A 25,194-nucleotide genomic window follows, 5' to 3' on the forward strand; every position below is an offset into this window, starting at 1 on the left:
TTGATCGCTGTTTCATATTCTGCACTGGACTAAGCAAATGGGAAAAGTGCCTCTGGCTCTTAATATAGTCTAGAGAAGAAAACTTATTTTAAGGAAAGACTCAGAAAATGAATTTGAATAGGTCATTTGATGTGTTCTTTATATATACAGAAAAGTATATTCATTTCAAGGATATGAAGTTATACAGTTACTATCCCAGAGGCTAGCAGTGATCAACAAATCAGTTAATGCAACATTTTATCATTCAGCCTAAAAATATTCAGATATATTACATACGGTTGTTCAGAATTAATAAAACTTTATATTTTATCATAGCTTTAAAAGTATTCTCCATATAGTCCTGCACGTTAAAATTCATGCTCACGAAGCATTCTGGAAATACAGCTTGCAGTCAGACTGCTTAGCAAAAATGGAAAATAGAAACAAAACTTTCTGATTAATCAAAAGGGAGTGATGGTTTTAAGTAGCTGCAAATATTTTAATGGGAATTCCAGCTACTACACGCTCAGCAAGGTCACAGATGACAGAGAGCTGGGAGGAGCGGCTGGTACAGCAAACGGGTGTGCTGCCATTCGGAGAGACCTGGAAAGGCGGGAGAGATGGGTCCAGAGGAACCTCATGGAGTTCAACAAAGAGAAATGCCAAGCCCTGTGCCCCTGGGGAGGAGTAACCCCAGGCACCAGTAAAGGCTGGAGCGTGACCAGCTGGAAAGCAGCTTGGCAGAGGAGGACCTGGGTGTCCAGTGGGACACCAGGCTGACCATGAGCCAGCTCTTGCGGCAAAGAAGGTCAAAAGCCTTCTAGGCTGCTTTCGGAAAAACATTGCCAGCAGGTCAAGGCAGTGAGAACACAAGTGGGGTGCGATGTTCAGGTCTCAGCTTCTCAGTGCAAGAGGGACAAGGAGATGCTGGAACAGGACTAGTGAAGGGGATTAAGGGACTAGAACTTCTAAGACACTTCAGCCTGGAGAAGAGAAGGCTCAGGGTGGGAATCTTATCACCATGTGTAAATACCTGCTGGCGGGGAGTAAAGAAAACCGAACCAGACTTTTCTCAGTGGTGCCCAGTGAGAAGATAAATTGAAATACAGGGAATTCCATGTAAGCATAAGAAAAAGCTTTATTCCTGTAAGGATGGCCAAGCACTGAAAGACCAGAAAGGTTGTGGGATCTCCATCCCTAAAGATATTCAAAACCTGATTGGACTCGTTCCTCAGCAGCCTCTCTGGTTGACCTGGCTTTGAGGAGGCGGTTGGACTAGGCGATCTCCAGAGGTCCCGTCAAACTTCCACTCTCCTATGATTCTGTGTGAAGATCCAGATCGTCACCGTCTCTGGCTCATAGACTTACCTTGTACCTTGCTTTGCACAGTGGCATCATCACGATTATTGCATGGGAGGTAGAGCAGGAAGCTCATCCTTGAGACGAGACTGATATAGGCTGTGTTAGTGGGCACAGTTTGAGACTAATAACTTTCTTAATCCTTAAAAGAGGTGTCAAATGGTTTTGAAGGCAACAGAGACCTGCCTGAAACATTCTCCTTAGAGGAAAAAGAGGAAAGTAATATAACATGGGATTGTCTGTCAGAAGTACATTTTCCTCCTGATAAAACTGGTTAGGGCATGCTTCACCTCCTTGTTTCTCAGGCTGTAAATTATGGGGTTCAGCATGGGGACTATAATGGTGTAGAAGATGGATGCGATTTTCTTGCTCCCCAGCGAGTTTGATGAACTGGGTTGCATGTAATTAAAAGTAGCAGACACACAGGAAATGATGACGGCCTCCAGGTGGGAGGCGCTGGTGGAGCAGGCTTTGCACCTGCTTGCAGCAGAGCCCATCCTGCCCACGGCCACCACAATGCAGGCGTAGGAGGCGAGGATGAGCAGGTTGGTGGTCATCATGTTGAAACCCACTAACACAAACATTAACCCTTCATTGAGGCGCGTGTCGGTGGAGGCAACGACAAACAGCGGCGGCCCGTCGCAGTAGAAGTTGTTGATGGCCGGGGGACTGCAGAAGGACAGCCGGAGCAGGGCGCTCGTGTGCACAACGGCATTCAGCAACCCTGCAAGGTAGGACACAGCGACCAGGCTCATGCAGACACCGGGAGACATGACAACCTTGTAGAGCAGGGGCTTGACAATGGCCACATACCGGTCATAGGCCATGACAGCCAGCAGGTAAATCTCAGCTGTGGCAAAAACAGCATAGAAATAAAACTGCGTGAGGCAGCCAGCAAAGGAAATTGCTTTGGTTTTTGTTGGAAGGTCCAGCAGCATTTTGGGGCTGATGGTGGAAGAGTAGCAAATATCTAAGAAGGACAAGTTACCGAGGAAAAAATACATGGGGGTGTGAAGCTGGGGGCTGACCCTGATCAGGGCAATCAGGGCGAGGTTTCCCACTAGTGTCAGCACATAGGTGCCCAGGAAGAGCGTGAAGAGGACAGTCTTCAGTTGTGGGTGCTCTGTGAGTCCCGAGAAGGTGAACTGGGTCACCTTGGTGCAGTTCTCATCAGCCATATTTACATCACTGCAGAGAGACGTGGAGGGAAGAGGCTGAAAAAATTCCTGGCGCAATTTCCACTTCAGAAATATCAATGCAAAAAGTTGACACCGTTACTGAATTTAAATGGAAAATAAAAGTAAGAACTGCTGATTTTTTTCTTGCCATGACAGTGCCACCTCTGGAAGAACCATCAGCAGTTCTTAGAAGCTTTTTTTTTTTCCTTAAGTCCTTAACAGAAAGCAGATTGGCACAACCTCTCCTCTGACCTATGGTTCCCTTCCAGTTTCAAGTCCCGTATCTGCACAGGGATTATTTTGGGAACATGAAGTGTTTCAGAAGTATCCTGTCCACAGTTGCAACCATGTAACATTTTTCACACTGACAATTTTTCCTGTATTTCAAACATCTAGTTCATTTCAAACATCTTAAGGCTACAGTTAATACAAGGTCCCGTCACAAAGAGGAAACATAACTTGGAATTTAACATCCAATTTAACAGGGGTAGAGCAGCTGGGCTTTTTAGTCTAGGAACTGGTATCTTTTTGTCTATCCACAGGCTAGGTGTAGTCCTTCTTTCTGGCACTGATTGCTTGGTCATTAGAAGTAAGATCCACCATGTATCTACTGTGATACTCAAATTCCTTATAAATTCATGTGTAAAAGTGTTATTCGATGTTCATTGTAATTTTCCTCCTCTTCTTCTGAGTCTTTGCTGCATTCTTCATCACTAGGTTCTTAATAAGATCCTTAATTTTCCTACCTTGCACCAGAGCTTCTGCAGTTTTTCATAGTTCTCCTCCATCCCAGTGAAACTACAGGCAGGTAGGATCATCAATCAGGTGTTGATGGGAGATTTTGTCCACGCACAAAATTACTTAACAGACTCATGAGGACAGTCAACGCCTTGCCCTACAGCATGACTTTGTGTTAGAAATTCACCCACCCTCCCTCACTTCAAAGGTCTCCCATGTTATTTGCAGACCCACACTCAGCCATTATTACACTGAAGACAAAAACCAGGCTCCATTTGCCTTTATGAAACCAGAACAATGTCGCATTGGTCCCATGCTCATCAGATAAACCATCATAGCCCCTCTAGGGCACCTGGAAGACAGAGTGAGATTTCCCCAAGGGAAGCCTCACAGGGAAATCCCGCAGGGATTTCTCTCTGAAGCTTATGTTTGGGGAATTTGTCAAAACATCAGAAATAACATGTGGAAGATAAGTAATTCTACTTGCGTACTTAGCTTGGCAAGAAAAAAAATAAGCACAAGACAATACTTTTTGTAGAAGGATTTGAATGGGAAGAACTTCTTCCTGTGTTTCCAGAGAATAAACTACAGTAACTGCTTATTAATGGGTCAATTTAGAGAAATCAGTGTCCATCTTTGCAGTGGCCAGTTAGGTTAAATGTACTTTTGTTTGCATTGCTTTTTTTTTTTTTGTTAAAGTGAATGTATATATATTAAAGAAAAAAGCAAATCAAAATACAGAAACCAATTTGCTATTATATTCTCACTTTTCTGGTTTTGCAGTTGTTAGAGGGAAATATACCATGTGTGATCCAACAGCCCAGGAGAGGTGAGGCTGCTGCCTCTGCATGTCCCCAGGTCCAACCTGTAGCGAGGCTGAAGATGTATTTGCAGCAGACACGTGCACACAGAGCATGCATACGCACATGTGTACACGTGTACAGGTGCGTGTATACATACGTGTATACGTGGCTGGCCACACAGATCACAGACAGACACTCAGAGCTCCCACATGAACACAGAGCACCGATGGCCTCGTCCTGTTCCCTTCTCTGCCAGAGCACAATGGAAGTCCACTAGTGAGAATATATATATACATACACACATATGGTAAAAGGTGGATCTTCCAGCAGCTAGGCTCAGTCACACAGTCTGCCCAGTAGCTGCCCCTGGATCCCAGTCTCCCCAGTTGCTGACACCTGGACATACGGGCTCCCGAGGCTGCAGCCCTGCTCCAGTTGCTGGTACAGACCATCACACTGGCCAGGACCTTCCAGGTCCCAACAGCTGACCCACCTGATCCGAAAAGCTGCTCCCAATGGCTCATGGTGGTGGGTTTCACAACTGGACACTGGAGCTGATGGCTCTGCTGGGACAGCTCTGGGAGGGGCCTGGACAGGGTGGGTATTCCTTGCAAGTCCTTGGTTTAGGTTCCCACCTGCCACCATGCATCCCTGTGCTCCTCTGGCTTGTGCAGGTGGGCTTGTGATGGGCTTACTTGGTACACTCTGCTCACAGCTGTGCTCATTTCTATGAAGATCAAACTCTGTTTTCACAGCAGCATCCTGCTCTCCACATTTTACCCAGTTCTGTGGCGGTAACTCAAGTGTGAAGAGCATCGAGGGCAAAATAGAGATAGTTGTTCCCTGCAGAAATGTAACAGCCAAAACCAGCTTATTTTGGGGATTCCTTTACCCCATCATTTCCAGCCGGTTTCCTACCTGACTCCAGTGGGAGGCCACTCCTTGAAGGTGCTGGAAACTAAAGGTGGATGCACACTCAGGAAATAAGCTCTCGTAGCAATGCTACGAGATGCAACAGGTGTGTTTTATTTCCCTTAGCACTTGCTCATAAAATCAACACATCCTCTTTAGTGCTTCTGAGGGCCTCCTCCAGCGGTGGAAGCCACTTCTTGAAGGTGATTCATCCCATCATAACAGGTCTGGTTGAAACATTTGGGATCTTAGAGTTAGGTGCCCAAATCTAAGTGCGATGAGCCCCAGTATTTGCCTGTGAGGAGACACTTGGCTGTAGACTGGCCTGAGGTTGCTGGAGGAGCTGCGGAGCCAGCCCTGTCCCTGAGAGCTCTCTTGGGGGGACTGAAAGGGCTGCCCATTAGCTCTGATCCACACAACTCACAGCTCTTGCGGCTTCACCTCCTGCCAGGCCCCTGCAGAATAAGCAGCAGTTTGGGGGGCTGTGGATTTGCCTCTATGACACTGAAGTGAGCACCCAGGGACAGCCCCCCGCCAGACCCCAATGACACCACACCAGCTGGGGAAAAGGCTGGGACTAGCACCAAGCCCTTTTTGTCCTGCAGGTCCACTCCACCCACGATGCTGTCATCTGGGGATGACCATTTTCCTTCTGTGGAGGACATCACTGGCTTGCACAGCCTTATGGTAGGCACCAGCTTATGCCAACACAGAGTCAGCCAGAGAACAAGTGGCAATTCAGCCAGGGCTTCTGTGGCATTTCTTCCTTCCCCTTCTGCCTGCCTGGGGCCATGGCATGGGAAGGGGAGCACTTAACTGGCCCTCAGCTCCACTGGGAAGGGCTCCTGGTGCTGCTGCACTCTTCAGCTCCCTGGCAGCAGCGATACAATTGCTGCTCATAGCAAGAGAGGGGATGCACAGGAGTCACCTGAGAGCATCTATTAAAGCCAAGAGGCACGGTAAGTGGAAAACAGTCCAACAGCCGTAAAGACGATGCGCCCAGGAGCACACCTCATCCAACATGCTGGCTAATTTAGCCTTACTCTTTCCACATGACACATTATGCATGGAGCTCTGTGCAAAGGTCCTGGCTCTTCAGCACGGTCAGAACCGATCACAAAATCAGGCTGGTCACAGACACTCAGATTGGAAAGTTTGGATGCCTCTGCCTCCACACTCCTGCTTAATACAGTTTCAACATGGAATTCAAATTATATTTGACTTTGTTGGATGATGTCTATGGTGTTCAGGAGACCAGTAATGGATTAAAGATAAAGATGACATAAGAGCAATGCATTTGGAGGCTAAATGACCTAGCAGATTACAGTTTTCAGGAGGTACTTAAACCAAGCCTGAAAATGGACTTAAACATCTTAGGATGATGCATACAAATGGCATTGCTGAGCAAGAGATGTGAACTGGTGTTTCCTTATCTTCTTGGTACTAGCAATGCCTCACCTGAAGTGTGGTGTCTGGCACTACACACAAAGATGGCTTCCAAAAAGATTCCAAAAAGATGAGCACCATAGAAAGCGACAGGAATGATCAAGGTCTAGAAAATCTCACCAACAGGCAAAGGAATAAAGACATGAGGCTGCAAACTTCTGTGGAAGAGAAGTTGAAGGGGAAAATACATAAGAGTTCCCAAGTGCATAAAAGGGACCTGAAAAAAGGAGGGAATAAATAAGTCTTTTTTGTTTGTGAAGAGAAGAAATAACTGCTAAATTGCCCAAGAATAATCCTATTTGATAGAAACAACTGGTTTTTCAGGGTAGAATAATCTCTCGGGCAGGTTGCAGGAGAGGCTGACAGTGTCCATCACAGGCGGATATGCTCCTGCAGAGGGCTGGAGGGACTGGCTGAGTGACCTCTTGCCCAGCCACTCTGATTTCATAGAATATCTCAGTTTGGAAGAGACTCATAAGGATCATCAAGTCCAATTCCCTGCTCCTCGCAGGACTACCTAAAACTAAACCATACAACTAAGAACATCATCCAGATGCTCCTTGAGATCTGTCAGCCTTAGTGCCATGACCACTTCCCTGGAGAGGCTGTTCCAATGACCACCCTCTCTGTGAAGAGCCTTTTCCTAATGTCCCATCTGAACTTCCCCGATGCAGCTTCATTCCTTTTCCTCTTGTCCTGTCACTGGTCACCAGAGGAGATCAGCACCTCCTCCACTGCCCCTCTTTGAGGAGGTTGTAGACTGCGATGAGGGCACCCCTCAGCCTTCTCTTCTCCAAGCTGAACAAACCAATCGACACGGTTGGCCCTCTTGGCTGCCAGGGCACACTGTTGACTCGTATTCAACTTGCCATCAACCCAAACTCCCAGATCTCTTTCTGCAGGGCTGCTTTCCAGCCTCTCGACACCCGGTTTGTACGTATAACCAGGATTACCCCCTCCCAGACGCAGAATGCGGCACTTGCTCTTGTTAAATTTCATACAGTTGGCTCTTCTAGCTTGAGCTCTTATGTGTTTGGCTGCCCTTGTGTGCAGCCTCCATCTGAGCTTGGAAAGGCTGATTACCCTCTTCCAGCGTGCTCTCAGTCCCTGCTGGCACGTTCAGTTATGCTAACAAGATAAATTAGTATTAGAAATGGGCCCAAGTTGCAACGATCCAAGTTATGGTGTGAAACAGTGGATTGGGACATTGGGTATGTGAGGGCTTGGGCAGTTGGTACGAACCTGTTGTGGAGAAAGAGTCCTGGACACACATTAAGCTGGGCGTAGGGATGTGAACGTTGGGTAAACTCAGACTTGGGAAAATCAGTTCACGGTTTCTGTTAATCTGAGGTATTATTCCAACACAAGAGCCATCCTGCAGGCATAAGGGAGTACTGGGACTCATTCAGGTCCTATGAAAGCATGGCACACTCTAGTTTGCCCAGGAGTTTCCGTCATCCTAAAGATCTGTAATGTACAATTTTTGCCCTTGAAATCTGCCCCTGGTGTTTCATGAGTCTCCAGAGATATCTCATGCCCAGAAGAAGCAATTACCAACTACTCTGCTGCTTTGTTTTTCTTCTTTTTCTTTTTTTTTTTTTTTGTCCAGAGGAAAGTTAATTACACCCCAGCGTACTGTCATATAAAATGACCTAAATTAAGTGCAACAACCTTTGGGGAAAAAAATAATGGAGCCATAATGCAAATGGAGGAAACTCTGCTCTTGAGCAAAACAAGAGGGATTTGTCTCACCTGCATGTTGACATCAAAAGTGTCCCCAGAAGCCACCTGATCCTAAAGTAGAAAGTACTAGCTAAGGAGTGAAGTTAAGTGAGATGATCCCCACCTGTGGTGCCAACGCCAGAGTAATTTCCCATGTTTTCTAGCTGCATTCTCCAGGGTCAGAGAACTCTTGGACAATCAAGAGGAAGAGTTATGCATGAACCCTTCAAGAAGCCGTGTACCTCTGAGACCTTATCTCACACCAAGCTGGACTGAAATAGGCTGCTAGGTTTTACTGTCACAAAAATACATGCGCATATGTGCACATGTACAGCATAAGGAATAGTATTATGTCCCAAAGAAGACAAGCTAATAATTATTGCATCAGGTGATAAAGGAATTTGAAGAGTCAACTTTATTTTGCCACTGCTGTTTGGCCATAAAGTTAGAGGGCGTATTTCACATGAAGTGTGAATTCATAATTCTGAACAAGAGTCACATAAAGTTCATATCCGTTCTATGAAATGCCATAGAAATAGCAAGTTCCTCCCGGTGTACCAGAGTGATCACCCTTCTACAAAGCAAGCAAGCCCAGTGAGGCCACAAAATAAGGCCTATTGTGGATCTCAGTTATATTTTTTTAATTTAAGGGTCTTAGTTGCAAGTGAAGAACAACCAGTAAATCAGGCAGCTTTGGAAATGTATGTGGGTTTTCATATAGGGCAGTATGGACCTGTTTTGAGGTAAGGACCACTCCCGCGGGACATGCTGGAGATGGTCAGGAAGAGCATGTGCAACTGAAGCTGTCCACGGCTTTGCCCAGGAAACACTCAGGACTCTGCAAGTTGAGAAGATTTGGTTGCACGTGATTTGTCTCTGTGGAAGAAACTGCTTTATCCAAGGTGCTTCCAGCTACCTTGGAAGAGCAGGGAGCTGCGCTAGGACTTGGCAGAAGCCGTGTGGTGGGGAGCATAGGGTTGCTGCCATCACGATGTGCAGGTAATGGAGGCTCTCATAAGTACGAAGGAGACACATTTGAGGCCATTTCTGTGATTGGCACTGTACTCACCACAGTGCCTCGTTTGTACAACTCTGTTCCTTGTCCTCCTGCCCTGATGGATTTGGTGAAAACATGCCATTTTCTACAGTCACTGCCTGTGTGAGCACAACCTGCTTCTGTCACTGCTTATCACTTCTGCTAATAATTTCTATCGTACCATGTCTTCCTGATACTGAACATCGGCTCACACCCTATGAGAAAGAATACAGACAGTGCTATGTCTTATGGTGCTCCATTAAAGAGGCTGGCATACTTTAAGATACAACATTAATTTTTCTGCAAACAGAACATAAAGGCAGAATAAAATTACACCTTGTGCAGCTGTGAGGAGCTGCCCTTCAGTCAAGCTGCCCTGTGTCAAGGTTTTGCTTGTTTCGGTTGGAAGGGACCTACAACTAGTATTTAGTCCAACTGCCCAACCACTTCAAGGCTGACCAAAAGTTAAAGCATGTTATTAAGGGCACTGTCCAAATGCCTCAAACACTGATAGGCTTGGGGCATGGACCACCTCGCCCAGAAGCCTGTTCCAGTGTTTGACCACCCTTTTGGTAAAGAAATGCTTCTTAATGTCCAGTCCAAACCTCCCATGATGTGGCTTGGAGCCATTCCCATGAGCCCTATCACTTGATCTCAGGGAGAAGAGCTCAGCACCTCCCTCTCCGTTTCCCCTCCTCAGGAGGCTGTCGAGCACAATGAAGTCACCCCTCAGCCTCCTCTTCTCCAAACTAGACAAGCCCAGAGCCTTTAGCTGCTCCTCATAGGACATTCCTTCCAGCCCTTCCACCAGCTTTGTTGCCCTCCTCTGGATGCATTGAAGGACCTTTACATCCTTCTTGAATGCTGGGGCCCAGAACTGCACACAGCACTCAAGGTGAGGCCACACCAACGCTGAATGCAGTGGGATAATCCCCTCTCTTGACCAGCTGAGCTGGTCATGCAGTGTTTGATGCACCCCAGGACAGTTTGTCCTCTTGGCTGCCAGGGCACGCTGCTGGCTCCCGTTGAGCCTGGAGCTGGCCAGCATCCCCAGATCCCTTTCTGCAGGGCTGATCTACAACCCCTCCTCTCCCAGTTTATACTTGTGCCCAGCATTACTCTGTCCTAGGTGCAGAATCCAGCATTTTGACTTGTTAAATTAATCATACCCCAATGCTTCAATCTACCTAGATCCCTCTGCAAGGCCCCTTGTCCCTCAGCCCAGTTTGGTATCATCAGCAAACTTGCTAATAGTGCATTCAACTCCTGCATCCAGATAACTGATAAATGTGTTGAACAGGACTGGCCCTAGAATTGAACCCTGAGGAAGACCACTGGTGACCAGGCACCAGCCAGATGTAGCCCTCTTCACTACAACCCTTGGAGCTCTGCCCTTCAGCCAGTTCCTCACCCAAAACACCATGAACCTGCTCATCTCCCAGTTGGACAACTTGCCCAGAAGGATGCTGTGAGGGACAGGTTCCAAAGCCTTACTAAAATCCAGAAAAACAGCATCCACCACCTTCCCTTCATCCATGAGGATATAAAATCAGTTAAACAGGACTTTCCCTTTACAAACCCATGTTGACTGTGCCTGATGACTGCATAATTTTTAAATGCCTCTCAACAGCACTCATATCTTCTCCACAATTTTTCCAGGAACTGAGGTTAGACTCCAGAGCTGTAGTTCCCTGGATCTTCCCTCACACCCTTCCAGTAAATAGGAATAACAGCCAGCTTCCAGTCAGCATAGACCTCCCCAGACCTTTGGTAGAAGATCGAGAAGGGTCCTGCCATAATATCCACCAGCTCCTTCAGTATTCTGGGGTGAATCCCATGAGGCCCCAGCGACTTGTGAACATTCAGCTCGTACAGCTGGTCCCTGACAATTTCAGCATCCACAAATGGAAAGTCACTGTTCCCACACTCATGGTCCTCCAACTCAGGGGACCAGCAGCCCAAGGTCTATCAGTATTATTAAAGACTGGGGCAAAAAAAAGCATTGAATGCCTCTGCTTTTTCCTTCATCCCTGTTAGTCAGATGGCCACCTTCAACAAGTATCTGCCCAATGTTTTTTTTAGACCACCTCTTGCTATTAAAGTACTTAAAAGAGGCCTTTGTGTTATCTGACACAACACTGGCCAGTTTCAACTCTGAGCTGTGGCCTTTTGTGTCTTCTCCCTGGATAAACAAACCACAGCTCTGTATTCCTCCTGCGAAGCCTGACCTCGCTTCCAGAGATCCTATAACTTATTTCTCCATTCTATGAAAAAGGAACAGGGAGCAGGACAGAGGCATAGAAAGAGGAGACAGGAGACAGCCAGCTGGCCAGGGGATATAGTGCAAAACAGTGGGACAGGGAATGGCATATAGAGAGAAAGACAGAAAGGATTGGGTTTTCCCTCAGCTCCTCTGATATAGGGGAATTAAGATTGAATTCAGAGCAGGAACATAGGTCTCACAAGGTCTTTCCTCAAATCCAAAAGGAACAGACAGCAGAAGGCTGCCCTGACTCCCACATCTGCAGCTAGTGCTCTGTTCCACGATGAGGGAAAGGTCTGACAAAACATCCAGGGGTGGGTTAGAAGGGCAATGTAGGAAAGTGGAGCCTCCCATTTCTCCTGCCCTGCCTATCTAGTTAGGATGCACTGAATTAAATGAAGTCTGTGTGTGTAGGTGGCAAAGCAGAAAGGCTTAGCACTGGGGCAGTGGGTCATCGTCGTCTTCTCTTTCCCACGTGAATCCACCTCTCCCTGCCTTGGTTTTTCCTGCTTCCCCATCATCCCTGCTTTGTCCTAGAAGTGACTCTAGACCCTCAGACAGCTGACCCCAACCTGGTGCTTTCAGAGAGCCTCAGGGGTATCTATTTTACCATCACCCCCTAGGAGCTGCCATAGAGCTCCTGGCATTTCACTGCCTACCCCTGCACACGGGGATCATCCGTCTGTGCCTCCAGCCACCACTGCTGCGAGGTTGAAGCAGGGACAAAACCCACGGGGCTGTGGGTGTCTGCTGTCAGTCACACAGCCACCAGGCAGAGTGCCCCATGCAGGGCTTCTGGACAGTGCAGCTGTGGCACAAAAAACACGGCCACGACCACGACCACCCCCCCTACCCCACCGCTGCTCATGGCCAAAGCCATGCAGGCTGGGGTCTTCCTCAGCTACAAAGCTAGGAAAGTCTCCTTTTCTAAACATGACGAGTTGCTCTCACATCTACACTCCTCAAGTTGTCTCTGCTGAACTCGTCTGTCCCCTGTTCCATCCAGGCATACGCATGGGCCACATTAACGCTGACCTACTCAGCACACATCAGCCCTCATGCAGGTGCTCACGGCTGATCGCTACTCTCCTGTCCAACAGGTACGATACCAAACATCCAAAAAGCTAGTGAGGTCTAAAAGGGAAATGCTTCCTGAACAAGCCTGATTCCATAGTCCCAGGGTGAGCAACCAGAACCTTTAGATTTACAAGGAAACTGAGCACAGCTGCTCCTTCCCCATCCCTGCAGTGATTTCTGGGACCCTGCAGAGTGGTTAACTGACCTCAGAAGCAGAATGGTGCTCCAGCCTAGACCGAGTTTTCTGTGTGCATTTCTTGAAGTGCAGGCTGTCACTTTGTCCACATTGATGCATGTCTTGTGATGTGTCAGATGGCTTTGGAATAAATGGCTTTTGTGTTTTTTTTGAAAAATGGTTTCCACCATCATAGTTCAGGAATCACAGGAAACCCCATACAAACATCTGCTGCTCATAATATGTAAATAACCCCTATTTGGCAGTAGAGGACTTCTGAGCTTTCCACCCAGTTGGCAGAAACGTGACTAAGTATTCTGTACTTTTTATGGAGCAGGAAGTATGGACCAGAAAAAGATACCTTGGGTCATTTTGCCTGCCATTAAAATTTTGTTTTTAGAAAACTGAGTCCCAACCTTACTGTAGGCCAGGACATTGAACTCTGTAGGAAGCTCTGTAGCATTACAGCGACATGGGTGGCCTTACCAACTTCTTAATGCTTGACTTTGAAATGTAAGTGGTCTTGGGTGGACTTACATGCATTTTCTTAAGTTGGTGAAATATAACTAAGAAAAAGAAAGCCACAGAAAATCCAGAATATATTACCATAGAGAAAAGCTCCTTGGTCATCACAGTTGGCTTTTGAACCCATTGTCAACATGGCTGAAGCTTAAATTATTTCCACTGGTTTAATATTAAGAATGTACATTTGCTACCACTAAGATCAAGTTCCTGCAGGGAAGTCATTAGCTTATCCTTTATACCAAGACAGCAACCACAAAAAAAAGGCACTAAGACATCCTTGACATCTGGTTTCAGTAGGGAGTAGTGTGCAAAGTCACCTCAGTTATTTAACACCGGGCACAACAGCTGGAATGAGATGCCACAGGGCTTTAACACAGCCCGAGGTCCATCTCAAGCTGTAAGAGTTTATCATCCCAACACAGAACCTCGTAGCTAAGATATATACAGATTTATAGCCACAACACACAGAGGAGACTGCACAACGCTCACTCTCTCTGCACATCCATTTCCACCTTTTTATTGGCCACACCTTCATTTTTTGGCTGGAATGAAGCACTGTTCTTAGTTATGGGCTCACACAGACCTAAGGCATGCTCTGTAAGCCTTCCTTCAGTCTGCCAACACTGAGAAAAGGCAGGGCGTGCCTGTGCAGTGGTCACAAAGCCCATGACTGCGAAGCCTCCCTCTCCCCTGCTGGCCATAGTCTTAGAAAGCTATCTAATCTGTGGAGGTCAGCATAGTTGACATCTCTAGTTTATGGGAGTTGATTTGGCAGACTGATTTTGAGATACATGGTGCAAACAATGGCCAGGTTGTGCCTGCTGGCATTGCAGGTCTTGCAGTTGGATTCTTGGCACGCTGGTTGAAAACACACCCAGACTGATGACCTTAAATGATGGCAAAGGAGCCTTCCTTCAAGACAACCTCCCACAAGGGATGTGCTTATGTTTTCCGCAGGAGCAATGTGGTCAATAAGAGGCACCAGTCCTATAAACTGCTTTAGTACAGAAGAATGTATATCCAAGTGTGCCTACAGTACAAACTCTCAGCACTTATGCTCTAAGATATGCAACCAACACCTGTGTCTAAGGCTGAGGCCTTCATCTAAGCTGCTTCTGTGCTCAGTGGAGAAAAACGTTACCAGCTGAAGTCATCTCCTCCTGTGACAGTGACCTAAAGCTGTGCCATCCAGTTGGCCTTCTGGACCTCTCCCTTTTAACTGTAAATGGAGCTCAGAGAAGGAGTTTTGATTCCAGCATCTAACTTTTAGATAGATGAAGTTAGAGAAGATCATACTGCAGTGACTATCCAGTCGCTAAGGCTCCAGAGGGCAGCAGCAACTGAGATATTCTTGTCTTGTTACAGCAGTTCTTACCTGGCTGATCACTCTTCTTAGGGCACATTTTATTTCTTTGTTCCTCAGACTGTAGATTATGGGGTTTAGCAGAGGAGTGAGGATTCCATAGAGCATAGAAACTATCCTATCCTGATCAGGTGAGTAGGTGGAGGAAGGCCGTACATACGTGCAAATGGTGGTCCCATAGAAAAGGCATACTACTGTCAAGTGAGAACCACAGGTGGAGAAGGCTTTGTGCCTGCTCTCGGAAGTGCTCGTGTACAGGATAGCCAAGAGGATATAGATATATGAGATCAGAGTGACCACAAAGGCGCTGCTTCCAAGGACCCCAGAAACGGTGAGAATTACCAGTTCCCTACTGTAATGAGGCGAGCAGGAGAGGGCCAGCATAGGAGGAATATCACAGTAATATTGGTGAACTTCATTAGAATCGCAAAAAAAGAGCGTAAAAATCAAAGATGTGTGCAACAGAGAATTAAAAAAATCCTACTACCCAGGTGCCAAAGGCTAGGTGAGCACACAGCTTCATATTCATAATATTCATGGACTGCAGCGGGTGACATATTGCAACATAACGGTCATATGCCATCACAGCCAAGAGAAAAATCTCTGTGCCTACAACATCAATGAGGAAGAACAGCTGGAGCATGCAGCCGGTGAATGAAATCACCTTGTTCTCAAGCAACAAGGCCCCCAGCATCTTCGGCACAGTGACAGTGGGACATAAGATATCCAGTAAGGATAAGTTGCTAAGGAAGAAGTACATGGGGTTGTGCAGACGAGCGTCTGTGCTAGTGACAACAAGGATTGCGATGTTGCCTGCCATGGTGGCCAAATAAATGATCAACACCAGCACAAGGAGAAGAAAACGGACTTCCGGAGCATCAGAAAGGCCTACGAGAACAAATTCAGATACCATTGATAGGTTGGTCCTCTGCATCTTATCTTTCCTTGTGGAAATTATTGCAGAGGTTTACCTGGAAGAAAGAAGAAGTAACAGTCAAAATTGCATCTCCCTGCTAAAGAGCGAGATTATTCTGGTCTGTTTTGCAGTTCAAACACGTTTGCATTGCCACCCTGAAAGTCTAAATTTTACTCATGTATACCTAATGTAAAAAGCAAAATATAGGTACTAAGCTTAACAGTGATTGAGCAAGAATTTAGTTCTTGCAATCTATCTTCTCAGACTGAAAAGCTGAAAGTTGAAGACAAAGATACCTCCTCTGTGGTGGATAGCTTGGTCAGACACAACCCTGAGCAACATGACTGGGCTTTGAAGGTAGCTGTGCTCTGAGCAAGGAGGGTGGAGTACAGATCTCTAGAAATCCTTTCAGCACAAATTATTTAGTGATAATATCACCAAAGGGGTCTAGATTACTAGCTGAAGCTAAAGATCTATTTTCTGAGTGAGTAATGCTATCTCAGAAGAATTAAATCCCTGGTATTCAACAGACAGGTAGCATACCCAGATGCATTTGGTTTTTTTCAGCTTCATCCAGTGTGATATAAAAGGAGATATGAGCTAGTATCCAATTAAAGACCTTCCTCTTTTCTATAAGTTTTACCCTATAGACTTCTGTAACAGATTTACATAGTAGCCCTGTAAAGAGATAAAGCAAAGTTCAACACAAGCACCTCCTTATTTGCAGACTAGGGCATGGTTATGAGCTGGTGTGAATATTATAACACATTCTCATCTGTAAGAGATGCAGAGAATAAATTAAATAGGTGACTATGACATCCCATCTGAGAGAGGCTCATCTATTGTCTTGTGTTCTCACAGAAGCTTGCTTCCAGCTTGAAAAGGACCAAAATCAGAGCTTAATCTACCCATAAGAAATATTTTAGTCAGCAGAAATAAGACACATGGTGCTTTAAATCACAGCATCACTTGTTCTTAAAATAGGGAACTTATTCTGGTGAAATACAACAGAAATTTAACACAGAAATACTCGCTGCTACAAAGAATTAATTACTGGTACTATAGAGTCATCTGTATCTCCAGGAAACAGGACTATCCTTTTTCTTCTTTCTAAATTTAATTAGAATATCTACATATGACAGAAGAATGATTTCACTGTAGACTCAGGAGCACCAATCTATTGAGGAAGTGATGGGTCCAGATTTAGCAGCCTAGGAGTATTCAGACAGACATCTGCAAGCACGGGCAAAAATGCTGGCTTGACTGCAAGGGTAAGCCCTTTTCTTTAATGAGCTTTTATAAACACGTGAAGATGTATCTGGGGAGGGTGTCTCTGAAGGTTTTTGGATGTTACCTTCATTGCATATGTGAGGCTTTTTCGGAATATTGACAAAGGGGACTAGAAATGTGATAAACTATTTCTTCAGCCCAAATCCTTTGATTTGTGAGACTTTCATGTTGTAGGACCTTTTTAAAGGGCTGTGGTTTGATATTTGATATTTGAGTGTACTCCCAGCTGACCTCAGGTGCCATTCTGGTTACTGAAGTTTTACATCTCGCTCGAGTCCAGTGTTCTAATTTCTTTAAAATAAACTACAGCCTTAAAATTACTTGATCAAATTGTTTTCAAACCAATTTGTCTTGCTCTGGAGCCTGAAGTCTATTGTTTACACATATGGGACAAAAATTAATTTGGCAACAGCTAGTCTGCAAAAGAACATGCCTTAGATGAGGGTGGTGGTGACAGTGTCTTACAGGGTAAAGAGCAGAACCCAAGTGACTGCTGTGGAGCCATTATACTGGTGTTGCACAGCATCATGTGCCAGTGTAAATGCCTTCTGTGTTGATTGTATGGGTAATCTCTGATTCTTGTACAGGAGCAATCTTTCAATTTTGTATAGCCCTTACAGAAATGACAGAAGACAAACCACTTGTGCTTGAAGCAGCTGTGTACCCTGGAAAAGGAAGGAATTTAAGTTGCCAACAGTACTTTGAAGAGCTAACAAAAATTCCCCTCTGGTTCTAGAAAGCATTCATGCATTATGCATTCATTTATGGGAGCGCCACTTTCCATCTGATGTACAGGAATAGGAACAGACCTGTTCCTATTCCAGTATTAGCTGCCCATAACTTCTGCGCTGTTAACATGAATGATACTGCTTGTCAATCATTCTTACAGCCCATTTGCAGCATGCAACTCTTACAAAATTAAGACTTCTGCGTATATGTTGGAAGATAAGTTGGAGTTCCCCAAGGGTTACAAAGCACAGGCCTATCCTGCCGTGGCTGTATGGACCTGTGGCTGGAATAAATCCATGGGGTCCAGATCTTTGTGTGTACTGCAGCTAGCCCTAGGACCATCAGGCGTCATACGCCCCATGATGTTCTGCAACAAAGAATGGAGCTAACCATTTTGTAATAAACCCAGATGCCAGAAAGAGATACAATAAAGAGATCAAGGTCATCCATAGCTTTGAGAACTGGGACTGCACCCCTCCGTCTTCCCAAACTGGCTTCGTGCCCCTTCCACTGACTGACAGTTACCCATCTTTTCGCTGAACATCCACAAGAGGGCAATACCTCACGCGAAATCTCTATGTGGTACAAGGCTTCAAAAGACATTGCTGTACCAATAGTCAAGAGAAGATGTGCTAATGCTGGCCACAGAAAGGGGCCTCCTACTATTTGCTTTCAGTATTTTTAATCTGAGACATTATGTCTAAAGCCTGGTGCTGATAATCCCAGAATCCCAGGTGGGAAGGGACCTCAGGGACCGTCTAGTCCAACCTTTCTGGGAAGAGCACAGTCTAGACAAGATGGCCCAGCACTCCGTTCAGATGACTCTTAAAGGTGTCCAATGTGGCCAAGTCAACCACTTCTCTGGGGAGATTATAATCCAACCTTAGTACAACACAAGGCCTGACATTCTGCTAAACTATTCATTGCTAGCTGACAGCGTGGTATACATGTGGTAGGTAGTTCTCTCACCAAAATGCAAACTTCTGAACAGTGGTTGTGTGGGAAGGTGTGCGGGTATAAACACATTCAAGGGGAGATTTGCGTCCTAAATCTTAAATGCTTCTTTCAGGGCAGGATGCGTTGGCCCCATCAAGGTGGCTGTCACCCAGGACTATGGGGAGCCCTTTGGGCTGCTGGCTCGACTCTACATCCAGTGCTCAGTCTTGTACTTGCAGGCATATTCTGAGCTGCATTATTAGAAGTAGAAACACAGGACAGTATACGAGATGCTTTTAGCCTAACGTAATCAGGCTTTCCATTTAACAAGGTTATTTGTGACATTGTTAGCCCAACACTACAAAGGTCCAACCCCCAGGATTATAACACCTGACCTATACATGCCACATGCAAACACAGCCTTCAAGCTATCATGAAAATTGACAGTTACCAAAAACTTCCTCAACTGCACCTGTCACACCGTTATTTTAATCGGTTTTATTTACCGTATGCTTGCCGAGGCCTAGTGAATTCTACATTAAAAAATGCTTCATAGGAATATCTTTACTAGCCTCTGCATACACTAGATACTGAAATATTAAGTCCACAGGCAGTAATTGTAGCCATCCTGAAACATTGCTTAGGAAAAAAATTAGGCCTTAAGCACAAATGCCTGCAGACATGACATATTGCTAGTAAAAAGGGTATTCTGCCTCAAGGCAAAATATAAAAAAACCTAAATTTCCCAGGTAGTGTTCCTCATCTAATACCTCAAAGCAGTCTGGAGATACTCAGATGGTATAAATGTTCCCATACCCCTAAGCTACTAGTATATGTAGTACAGTGGAAACTCATTATGTATGTTATTCACCCAAAGAGCTCAGTCACCCAAAGTCACTTGCTACAACTCAGTTTGCTCATTTTGCCATGGCCTCCACAAGAAATCCATAGCTGAGGATGCGCACTTTAAAGTTACAGCCCTTACATTATATTTTACAATAAAACAGTCATTTCCCCCCCCAAAAAAACCGAACAAAACCCCAAAACAAATCCAAAACTACAAAAAAAAATCTCAGCAACCTACTTGCAGAACACATACCTGCACCAGGTGATGATATGCTGGATTAGAGCTATCCCAGGCCTGCCAGTCCCTGCCAGTTTAAACCAGAAGTATTGACCACATCTGAATTCGGAGAGACAGCATAGGGGCAGCTGTTGGGGAGGGGCTTTGTTGCCCACCCCTCCTGCCATGCCAGGACCATCCCCAGCATAACACAACCACGATGATTTGTTTTTGACCAATTGTGGGATTACCAAGATTTGTCAAGTCTTGAGCACTCCAGCTAGGAACGCTTATTGGGAGCCGAAACTGATTACAGACTTGGCTGCTGAAAGTGCTCCTTTCTCTCTAATGATCATTTGTGTTTCAGACACAGGGATAAGTTTGAGATAATTCTGCTGTCTTCATGCTTAACAAGGTAATAATCCCACACAGCAACTCGCACTGCAGATGGGTTCTGTACTCACTGTCAGATTCCCCGACAATGTCCTCTCTAAAATTAAATTTGGAATTTTACTTAAAATTTTGTCCCCTATTCACCAGGTTCTGGCAAGAAGGAGCAGCCAGAAGAGGTCTGCAGAGCTGGAGCCCTGGGCCAGCTCTGGATTAGCCTTATCTTGGCCAAGAACCATTTCCAAGTTTAGTTTTTGCTGAGAAGACCAAATTCGTTACTCTGCAATGTGCCACTGGACAGAAGGGAGAGATTTGAAGCCAGCCCAATCCAAGCAGTTTTAAAGCTGTGCCCCCCAAACAGCACAGTGCTGATAGCTCTGCTTGGCCCATACTCTTCAAATAAAATTGATTAGACCAGGATCCCTTTGGTTATCTTGGGATTTAACAAAAGCATCGTAGATATCCTGCCAGTTTTCAAATTACGTTTTTCTCCTTTGAGGCAGTCTTTCACTGCCCTCTAGATTAGGGCAATAATCAAACCTGAGCATAAGCTTAGAGAGCTGCTAATTTCCAGGAGAGAAAGAACTTGAGATTTTAATGACGCACAGTGGAGCCAATTTATACGTACTTATAAACTCACCTGCCAAGTTGCACCACTGCAATTTGTCAGGCACCAACTTTTTAACAGCATCTACTGAGGCCTTATTAAAATCACCCCAATCCATTTCCTGGAGACACAAATCAATTATATTAAACTGCTTGTCTTGAGACACAGGCTCCTGTAAAACATATGGAATTTGCATTTGGTTTCCCTGTCAAAATCAGAGTGACTATTTCAAATCAATACATGCAGTGATCTGCATAGTGTTTCCTCATAGAAAAGCAAAGAAAATAGCAGGCACTTCCCCTAGAACATGTGGAACTTAAAAAAAAAGAATAGTAGGAAAATACAGTTTTGCGATTACAGCCAGAACTGGTAAAGAAACAGCTGAAATTCAGCACTGGTTCTGATGGGGACTTTATCATCAGCCAAAAATTGTTAGTCATCTACTAATAGTTATCAGCCTGGCATGCCTGTTTTGCAGTCATCCCCTCCTGCCTCCCCAGCACATACATTTCTTCTTAATGAGACATACCGTAATGCTGAGAGAAAAAAATGGCAATTGAGAAATTTTGTGTTGAACAAAAGTGGCCATCACTGTCACAGATTATGAAACAGATTGCGTCATATGACACAAGTTTTCTCAACAAAACAGTTGAGGTGTGACAGTATACATCCCACAGGAGGCCCAGACCCCACAGCTTCCACAAACAGCAAGGTCCTTACTAGTTTTAAGATCCATGGGTTTTGCCCCGCAGCCTCGTGCCATGGAGCGTGACTGAGAGGCAAGACTGAGTCCTGAATTCTCAATGGTCTCAGATATCAAAACTAAAACAAAGACTGAAACACTGTCAAAAAAAGTAGTCACTCAGCTTGGACACACGCTTTTCAAAAATCCACCCACTCGGCACCCAAAGGGTCTCTCATTGTGCCCAGCACATTAATCCTGCCCACTTTTGGACTCTCTTTGTCACCCCTTCTGGTGTGTTAGAGCAGACAGGTTGCCTTGGACAGCAGATTACCGATGGCAGCAAAATGGCCACGACCCCAACACAGCACGATCCCAGTAAAGGCAGTGGGTGGCAGAGGAAGGTGGTTACTGAAGGGATGAGGAGGGGAAGGAAGAGCCCCCTCCAAAAACTGGCAACTGTGTCCTGTCTCCTTGGTGGTAAGCAGTACATTTCAGCTCTTCAGGCCTGTCTCTGAACACAAGTTACAGAGTTACTACATCATTGAGCTTGGAAGGGACCTCTTGACATCATCCAGTCCAACACACCTTCTCAAGTAGGATCAGCTATAGCAGGCTGTCCAGGACTGTGTCCAGCCAGGCTTTGAATATCTTCAAGGACGGCGACTCCACAGCCTCTCTGGGCAACCTCTTCCAGTATTTGGCCACCCTCAAGATGCTCCTTCACGCCACTCTCCTTTCAGGTTGGCAGCCTGTTGAGAAGCCTGTCAGCCAACCCCTGCAGCTCTGCCAGCACAGCTCACATCTCAAACCCTGCCCCACAAGCACCCCATAGCTCAATCAAGGCTCCCAAATCCTCATTTCCTCTGCCATTTTCCCTACTATATCAATGACCAAGGGCATCTCCATCCCACGTCCCAACATGTACCAACCCACAGACACTAATGAAGGCTGCTAATTAGATACTTGGAAATGCGGAGTTCAGTCTCCTGTTCCAAAAAGACCTTTGGCACCCCACAATATATTCACACAACAACAGACCACACAGAGACACCGCTTGACCCCACCAGTGAACATCAGCTCTGCCTTATTATATTGCAGTGCTCTTCAGAGCCAAGGAATACCTGAGCGTTGGTGTGAGGCCAGCTCCAGAGCCTGGAGGTGAGGGAACCTACATGTCTGGGTGGCTGAAGCAGCTGCAGCCAACACCAGTGCAGTCTGTGGAGTATGTGCCAAGACAGGGCTGAACGGGCAGAGCGAGAGACTCAGTTGAGGAAGGCTCTGGGCTGTTTGGGGAAGAACACAAACCACAGCGGTGGGGTGGGTTTGGCTGTGTGGGGAGGATCCTGGCCTGGGATGGAGAACAGGTAGAGGAAGGGAAAGGGGGAGTAAAGAGAGGCCTGAGAACACAGGGGAGGAGAAGGCACAAGCCTGATTAAGTGAGTCCCCAAAGAGAGCAAGATGTGGAGCTGAGGGCAGGTTGTGGTCAAGCAGCTGGAAGATGGCCTGGCCTCTGCAGGCACCCAGTGCTGGCAATGGCACAAAGCACTACCCCGACCTGGCATTAGGGCATACCTCATTTCAGGCAATAACAGTGAGGTGATCAGAAATTGCCAGGATAAATTCATCTGCATGTGCTTGGTTTGCAGAGGGACGGTTCTGCTCCCAGACTCACCACCATTGCAATCCTGTGCCTTCTTTCTAAAGTCCAGCTGAGCCACTTCAGTTTTACAGCACAGCCACCTCTGCTATTTCAGTCTGCCCTCAGCTCCATGCGGATACATGGGGATGTCTTTCCCATAAGCTGTTGCTGGGAAATAATTACATTCCCAATTATTTTCAGTTGATAAATCTCACATGCTTGAAGATCAGCACGACAGGCATAGGCACAGAATTATTTATAGATCAACCACTTAAATTTCACTTCCCCCCCCCCCCCCCCTTTTGCATTTGCCATGGTTCTTCCTCTTAAAAAACATTCCTGGATTTACTGCTACTACTGTAGCATCCAGTGGCAAGTTCAGCACAAAACAATACTAGCACTGAGAAACAGTTTAGAGGGGATACACCAAGTTTCTATGTCTTTGAGGAGGCCAATGAACACTTTGCAGGCCAATTTCACTGTGAGGATACAAGTAATAGGGGCTGATGCTACAGTAGAAAAGCTTAAAACTAATTAAATAGTCCATAAATATCTAAACCTGGATTTGTGAATAAGTTCATAAATAACAGTAAGTAACAGTGAAGCTAGCTGGTTACACCCCTTCCACCTCTCTGAGCAGGAGAAGTATGTCTCCCATCCCAGCCTCCTCTGATCCCACTGCCCAGCCGATTTCCTTACACCTGGAAAAGCACACAGGATCTGCCCCATTCAAAAATCTACAGATCCTGAAGCAACAGTTTTAACTTAACACAGGCTTCTAAAACCCACAGACTTCTCAAGGTCCTGAATGACGATAGGAGCAATCTGGGTGTTGGGTTTTTTTTTTAGTTACATAGACCCATTGCAGATCAGAAGACAGGTCCCTTAGCTGCCAAAGGAGCCTCTGCCAGTCTGCATTAGCTGCACACAAGCAGCTACAGCAGCATTCCTAGGGTACAGAGGCCCCCCCCCCAAGCTGTGGGATACTTGGCCAAGGGCCGTCACTATGACATTGCTCACTTACCCTCTGACCACAACGATCTACTAGCAGAAGCTCTGACCTTTTTGTGGAGACAGCTGCTGGTTACCTCAGCCATGAACTTACCCCAGCAGCTTCTACAAGCTCTGACCTGTTGATGCCCCTGATTTATACCTTCTGAACAAATGAAGCAAAGCAAATTAACATCAGCTGAATAACTGAGCCACAGGCTCTGATTAGACTTGCATTGATTTATAACAGCTGAAGACTTTTCCACCTGCTTCCCATAACTGTGCTTACACTGGTTTGAGGGTTTGGTTTACAGGCTTCAGTGGTGCAAAAGTTATTTTTACCACAAATGTTTTAACCTGGTATCTACAGTGGAGGTGTTGATACTCTACAACACAAGAAGTTCTGCAAAATTGACTGTAACTGAGTACTATTTAGCCCAGAGATTTTATGTGAGGTTGTGGTGATTCACCAGGGCTGGGAAATGGCACTGGAATATGGCACGTTTAGCGCGATGCTGGGTGACCAGCCTCTGGGTGCTACGGGGTGATTTCCTCTAACCTACATGTTGGCTCCACGGTCTTCGCCAGAGCTACGCTCACGCATGTCAGCTGGAGACCTGGTTGTTTATCCTCGGTTTAGGTACAGCGTTTTGCACCAGAGGAGACATTTCTCCCAATGACTTCAGTGATCCTGATCTGTGAATATTTTAAACTATTTTTACTTCTTTTAAGCCAGCCGCCTAGCCAGTAGGCTGGCATGGTTTGATCCATTGTTACATTTTAGATTATGAAGTTTCAAAATGCCAGATAAGTTTGGGGAGTTGGTACCTCATTACATTGAAGCATTTGCCCCAGTAAGATAAAACATGGTTCATGCCTATTTTCCTGTCTGGTTTTATCTATTTAAAAATAGGCTGTTATTAAATATATGATCGTGTATGACTTCTAGAACATACATTCTGAAGCGTCTAATAAAAACTTTTCTGTACTGAAATAATTCTAAATTACAAAAAATATACAGTTTTATTTTTCTCAATTGAAATTTACCCTAATTGACCCAGAGGACATTTTAATATTTCAATATTTCTCTCTAATACAAAGGAAGATTACAGAAGTAGGAATTCACCATTAAAAAGGAATATCGTTTGCACAAAGATGGGAGATATGTGGAAATCTGGCTTGACCAGGAGGATCAGTGACTCATCAATGCTTCTGATATTCCTCCTCTTTCTGCCGGTGTGGGAGTGAGGGGCTAATTTAAGACAGCGCTCTACCAGTGGGGAGAGAGAGAAAGTGGAAAGCTTCCCACTTCCTTGCAGCAATTCACCTGCTCAGAAAACACGGCACAAGTTTGTCCTCAGTCTGGTCTCCCC

The 25,194-nt window shown here is 45.6% G+C and overlaps 2 protein-coding genes across 2 annotated transcripts; both read right to left on the bottom strand.

Moving 5' to 3' along the window:
* Positions 1 to 1,580: 1,580 nt before the first annotated feature.
* LOC142057047 (olfactory receptor 5J3-like) lies at positions 1,581 to 2,516 on the bottom strand. Its single transcript, XM_075092527.1, has one exon. It carries the CDS (start codon positions 2,514 to 2,516, stop codon positions 1,581 to 1,583), a length of 936 nt encoding a protein of 311 aa, XP_074948628.1.
* Positions 2,517 to 14,528: 12,012 nt separating this feature from the next.
* On the bottom strand, positions 14,529 to 15,510 carry LOC142057048 (olfactory receptor 1f45-like). Its single transcript, XM_075092529.1, is given in 2 exon segments — positions 14,529 to 15,053; positions 15,055 to 15,510. Coding segments are annotated over 2 exon segments (981 nt in total).
* Between the last annotated feature and the right edge of the window lie 9,684 nt (positions 15,511 to 25,194).

The sequence above is a fragment of the Phalacrocorax aristotelis genome, chromosome 5 (assembly GCF_949628215.1).
Source record: "Phalacrocorax aristotelis chromosome 5, bGulAri2.1, whole genome shotgun sequence".
Lineage (NCBI taxonomy): Eukaryota > Metazoa > Chordata > Aves > Suliformes > Phalacrocoracidae > Phalacrocorax > Phalacrocorax aristotelis.

What these genes read in the sequence shown, in the direction of transcription:
- LOC142057047 (XM_075092527.1), bottom strand. Translation starts at nt 2,516, where the DNA reads ATGGCTGATGAGAACTGCACCAAGGTGACCCAGTTCACCTTCTCGGGA.